This window comes from Felis catus, chromosome B2, assembly GCF_018350175.1.
Source record: "Felis catus isolate Fca126 chromosome B2, F.catus_Fca126_mat1.0, whole genome shotgun sequence".
Lineage (NCBI taxonomy): Eukaryota > Metazoa > Chordata > Mammalia > Carnivora > Felidae > Felis > Felis catus.
In genome coordinates this window covers 24,815,866-24,821,865 of record NC_058372.1, presented here as the reverse complement: position 1 = coordinate 24,821,865, position 6,000 = coordinate 24,815,866, and the positions used below count along the sequence as shown (strand labels likewise).

The 6,000-nt window shown below is 53.2% G+C and overlaps 1 protein-coding gene across 1 annotated transcript in view; it reads right to left on the bottom strand.

Moving 5' to 3' along the window:
• Positions 1-408: 408 nt before the first annotated feature.
• PXDC1 (PX domain containing 1) overlaps positions 409-6,000 on the bottom strand; it is a 28,739-nt gene continuing 23,147 nt past the window's right edge. Inside the window, exons 4-5 of the mRNA XM_019831569.3 lie at positions 5,727-5,838; positions 409-1,639 (exon numbers count right to left, since the gene is read on the bottom strand). Of these exons, the coding sequence (XP_019687128.2) occupies positions 1,522-1,639; positions 5,727-5,838 (230 nt within the window). The 3' untranslated portion in view covers positions 409-1,521. The remainder of the gene's footprint in view (positions 1,640-5,726; positions 5,839-6,000) is intronic.

Genomic DNA, 6,000 nt, shown 5'->3' with positions numbered 1-6,000 from the left:
CCGCCATCAGCCACCCAACAGCCTATTTGAAAGCAGGGTGTATTAAACCAAATGCAGCTGGAAGGCAGAAGGGAAATGTAGGTGCCATGGAAATCCCATATGCTATGCACTTGGGTCACGGAGGAGGTTTCCTGGGACTGCCAAAAGGAACATGGAGAAGGTGGACAACCTGAAGTAAAAAACAAAAAAACAAAAAAACAACCACACACACACACACACACACACACACACACACACACACACACACACACACAAAACAAGCTGTTTGCTCACATTTCAGTTTGGACAGATTATTCCTAGGGTGAGAACTGAACACATTTCCTGCAGAACAATGAGACCAGAGTGCCCCGTGGCCAGCTCTGAGACTGCACGGAATAAAAAGAGACAAACCTTGACACACCAAACATCTTAAATCCACGAGTAGAGTAATACACTTTATTTAATTAAAATAGATTAAAAAACAGACTGTGTAAAAGAATTAGGATTCTCAATAATTTACTAGTATTTACATTAGCAAATGTTGGTCGTTAGTAGACACCATGAGGAGAGGAGCACACAGAACCCAGACCCGCCCACCCAGGGGCAAAGGGGAGACTTAGTGCTTTCCTGTTGATCCCCCCCTGCAGGTCAATATGGCATGACATCACTGAGAGCTTGGTATACAGCAGGAGAGGTGAACCTCCCACGGTCCGCGGTCCAGGGGTTACGGCACTGTTACCCCACACTGCAGGGCTGAAGAGGGGCTGGCAGGCCAAGCAGGAACTCTCTTCCTCTTGAGGAGAATCAGCACTTCTCAGTGTCTGCTCACGGGCACCTGCTCAGCAACGGCTTCCCCTGTCTCCACAGCCAATATGCGCCATTCACAATGACTCTTCTGTGAAGAGCCCCTTTGGCTGACACAAAACCCACAGTTTCCAGATAGAAGATGAAAAACAGAAATGAAAGCCACACATCCGGGTTCCCAGGGAAATCCTGGATTACCTAACATTCCCCGTGTATGTCGTCCAGAACTTGGCAACCCAACACAATCTCACAGGCAATGTTTTGTGTGCTTGTTGTATGAAGGAATGGTGGGGAGTGAGGGTGGCCGGGTGGCCTTGGGCCCCCAGCACCCAGAGGAAGGCTCCTCTCCAGGAAGCAGTCATGGAGAAAGGAGGAACCTGGCCGGGCCCTGGGTGTCTACCCTGGCACCCACATGTCCTGCAGGCACTTGTGGGTCTCCCACACAAGGGTGAGGAGCAAGTCCCAGGGGTGCAGAGACAGGCTGGTGGTGTCGGGTGCAGAGAGAAGAGCCCTCAGAAGCAGCAGGCTGTGCAGGACTCTGGTGACCTGGCTGACCTGCGAGTCAGCCCTCACTCCAGAAAACCCTGCTGCTACACTGGCAGGACACCTGGGCCTCCCGGGCACTAACCCCACAGAGGCACCACCTGGCCCAGGCCTGGGGCAGTGGCTCTGCCCACTGCAGCCAGTGCCGAACCAGCAGTCAAGGGTTGGGGAGCAGTGTGGGGGCCCAATAGAGACTCAGTCCAAAATGTCCGTCTCAAAGGGGACCAGGTGGTAATAGGATAGGTTGGTGACATAAGCTGCTGGGTCATCGCCATCCTCCAGCTCTGAGGTAAACTCACTGCCATTCTCAAACCTGAAATGGAAAAGTCCAGAGGTGAGGGCTGGGGCTGGCTCACTGACTCCCCACCACCACTGAAGAGGAGAAATAAAGGGCAGAAGGTCATTGGCAAGAGGGCGCTTCAGGGTCAATGCCAAACACTGTGAGAGGGCCTGTCCACAATGCTCTTCAGGATACACAGGTGCATCAGACCAACAGGCACAGTCCTTTCAATGCATGAAGTATGGGGAAGAACCATGATTACAAATTAATTAGGTGAAATGGACCCTTCTCTAAAGACTGTGATAGCTCTGCTTTTTACTGCCTTAGAGACTGTTATCTGTATTCATTAGCCAATATTTACTGAGGCATTCATTCATTCACAGAGTGATTATTTTTCTCTATCTAGGGATCCATTCTGTGTCTGGGGACACAGCACTTAGCCAGGCAGGGAGTGGGTCTGTGGGTCTGTGGGAACGCAGACAACAGCAAAGATGAGTGAGAGAAGCCACTGTGGTCACAAGCTCACAACCTAACCACATCCCTGGGACACGTGCACAGGGGACTACGGGGACTGAGAGCAGCGGTCCAGAGAGGTGTGGGCAGGGCAGGGGTCAGGGGAGGTTCATGGAGGGAGGGCTCCTCCTAGAGGGGGCCTTCATCTGACTGGGGGGTGTACCTGGGGGGAGGGGAGGCAGGTGAATGTGTACGCCAAATTTAAGGTGACTAACACCTTCCTGACATTCCCCCATGAATTGAAACCATTTCCAATCCCTGTCTAACCCAGACAAGGCCTCCTAAGCTAGAAAAAAAAAAAAAAGACTCCAAATTAAAAAAAAAAATTCCTAAAAGAGAAAGAAGCACCTGAAGGACACTCTCCCCAGGAAGGGAAACAGAGAAGTTGCTTGGGCTGTTTCCACTTTCCTAGGCTAAGGATCAGTCCCAAAAAAGCGGGGCAGGGCAGAGGTGGGCTGATGCAGGCTCCCCCTCGGCTCTCCCAGGAAAGCGGGGGCCACAGTGCACACTGTGTCCCTACGCTGATTCCCGGCCCTAAGCAGTACAGCTGTAAGAGCTCCGCTGTACCTGGAAAGGTTTGGCCTAACCAGGAAGGGTACGAACCGAGCAAAGGAGACTGCAAGGGGAGTCTGCTTGGCTGCACCGGCCAGGGGGCCAGGGGGCTGCATTGGGCGCAGAGAAGGAGCCCAGCCCGTGCCTGCAGAGCACACTGGGCAGAATCCCGCAGATTCAGAGGTGGGGCTCCCAGGGAAGCAGGCTTCCTCTCAGTGGAAGCTGAAATTTGAAAGTGTTGGAGGAGGTTCGAAATTGGACAGAAAAGGCCACAGAAGCATGTCTTCCTCTAATTCCAGAGTGAGGGGTGTGTGTGTGGATGCGTGGGGCCTCCCCACACCCGCAGGGGAAGGGCTGGGGGCTCAGCTACTCCTCCCCACACTGCCCGTCCAGGTGGTAGCTCCAGGCTTCGGAGAAAGAGATGTAGCATGGACACAAGTGTGCACAGCCAGCCAGGCAGCATGTCTGTTGGAGGGAAGACCAACTCTCCAACTTTATTACAGGATGTGAAGTCTCTTCCGGAAAACCAGCATTGGAATGAATTAAAAGAGGACTTGGGTGTAGGGGAAGGCTCAAGCCAGGGGAGGGACAGGACCAAGATACAGCCCTGTGGGGACAACTTCTCACCCTTCCTACACTGCCTGCCCTCAGATCAGGTGACCCTGAAAACCCAGGCTGGGAGGGGAGGCTGGGAGGCTGGGGAAGGTGAGTGACCAGGAGCAGATACCTCTGCTCCTATCCTGTGAGAACAGGGTGGGGGCTGCCTCATCCCTGAGTGAGTTTCCTGGGAGCCCGGGCACCACTCCAGTCAGCTAGGATGGTCACCAGGCAGAGGCCCCACTGTCACGCTGACTCACATCTGTGTTAGGCATATCCCGTCCCCCATTCCCTGAGTGCAGTGGGGTCTCTGTCCTGTCTGCTTGGCTTTACAGCACTGGTCCTACTGGCAGGCTCAACAGCACCAAATTCCCAGTGTCAGGGCCAAATGGTAACTCCCGGGTACCACTGAGGACGGCTGTGGCAGGGAAGCACAGCCCTGTTACTCAAACGTCATCTCTGCGACCTCCTGTCCCATCATCACCCCCCTCCCCTGCTGCAGCCCTGTGCAGTGTTAAAACAGGCTGCTCTTGAGTGACTCCAGCAGCAGACCGTTAGCTCAGCTGTGCTGCTCTACATTAGGCACCTAGAGAAAATCCTGGCAAGCCCGAGTCAGGAATTTCCTCTAAATGCTCCCCTGAGCCATTTGGAGGCAGACATTTCTTTGTTAAGCTTTTCTGGGATCACAGAGGTTTTTCTTGCTGGCTTCCTGCCAGCTGGGCATCCTGGAGCCAGGGGGCCACATACTGGGGGTGTGTCATGCTTGTCCATGCAAAGCCACGGTGGGGGGGGGGGGTCACGTGACGACGACCCTTGCTTTCTCTCTGCGTGCCTCTCCTTGGCAAAACTATCCACAGGTTCAACTTGCTTGTCAAATCTGGCCAGGTGCAGAGATGGCATCCTGAGGCCTCCTGAAGATGGAAATGGTCCCCCCTGGGAATACTGTGGGGCCAGAGCCAGGGCCCTGCAGGGTGATGAGGGAGGGTCTCCACCTGTTTCTCCTCCACCAAGACACGCTCTCTCCAGAAGCTCCTCCTGTGAAGGTAAAGGGCCTCTCCTTCCTGTCACCCACTTAATACACAGCCATCTTGTTCCCCCATGATGCCAGCCCCATGCCAGCATGGAGGACCCTTGGGTCAAGAACTAATGAGCTACCTATATACACATACAGTGGGTGCGATGCCATGTGGTGTCATGGCAAGGCATGCAGAAGAGACAATGGCACTTCAGAGAAGGGCCACCCCTTGCAGCCTCACCAGCATATCCTTTTAAACAAGTATTTCATGACATCACCATTGTGAGGGATCCCTGTGCCATCCACCTAAGAGACACCTGGGAAAGTGGGTGCTGCTGGCCAGAGCCAGTTCCATGGGCTGGACAGGGCTCCTGCTGTGTTCTGCGACACAGGAAGAGTCCAGTAGAGGAGGCTCCAGTCACCTGTACATCCTGGGGTCATGCTCTGTTCTGCATTCAGCTGGTCTGGGTATGTCTCGGCACATGAGTTTTCCTAGTTCATTTTTATTTGCAGCTCAGTTGGGTGGGGCAGGATGTAGGACCCCAAGGCCCCTTGATCCCAGGAAGAGCTGCCCATGTACCCACAGGGAGACCCTGAGCACCCAGAGCTGCCTTCAGGGGCTCCTGGGCCAAATGTCTCACAGTCACCATCTGAGATCTTTCAGTGACCCTGTGAGAGCAGAGTGGGCCCCACTTTGAAGAAAAGAAGCCAGAAGAGGTTAAATAGCTTTCTGAAGCTCACACAACCAGGAAGAGCCCTGGGATTGGCCTTGACAGTCAACAGAAGCCAAGTTGTGATGTCCCCTCAAGCTGCCTCCCAAGGACTCCCAAGGACATGACCTGGAAGTGAACCAACGATGAAGGTGCCCCTTAGGGACCCCAGGGTTGGGCTTTCCTAGAGCACTTATCATGGTCAAAGTTCCCCATTATTAGGGGAAAGAAGAACAGGGAAGGCAGTGGTGTCTTTGGTGGTCCCACCTTCACTAATCAGACTCCACTAATCAGCAGGCCCAGCAGGGCCAGGCCTTAGCCTGTGAGCCACACAGAGGCCACCTCAAAGTCAGGAGAACCTCCAGCCCTGCGATGTAAGACCATGCAGGTGACACTCCTTCCCATCCCAGGAGACCAGACCCTTTGAATGAAGAGGCTTATGGCCCCTATAGCCCCTCAGGGCCCAGCACAAATATGAGCCTGGCAACTTCTCCTCAATGCCCCCTCACAACCAGCCACTTGGTCCCACAAAGTTTATGAATCAAGCTCTCACCATCGTCTAGAAGAGGCAAACACTTAGGATAAGTATCCAAATACAGATAGGATGGCTCAATGTTTCTGGACACATCTACTTCCTCTAGAGCTCTGTCTGGGGAGAGAAATCCAGTCCCTGGCACCAGCTGACCATTCAGGCAGCCCTTCTATAAAACTATATTCAAATCAATGTACTTACAAATGCTCTGTGGGATCCACACCCAGGTGTTGGTCTTTTCCGTTTGGTATACTGTGGTCAATAACAATTGTTTCTGTATTTGCTAAGCAAAATCCATTGGACCTCATGATTTCTGAAAAATGAAAGCAACAAAGTAAATATTCAGGAGAGGCCAGAATTTGAAGTTTTGAGCTTATACCAATCTCCCTATTTCCCCCTCTATCTACTGCCCCAGATTCTCCCCCATGCTCTGAGAGAACGTTCTGCACCCCAGAGGCCCATTCTGGAGCTCTAC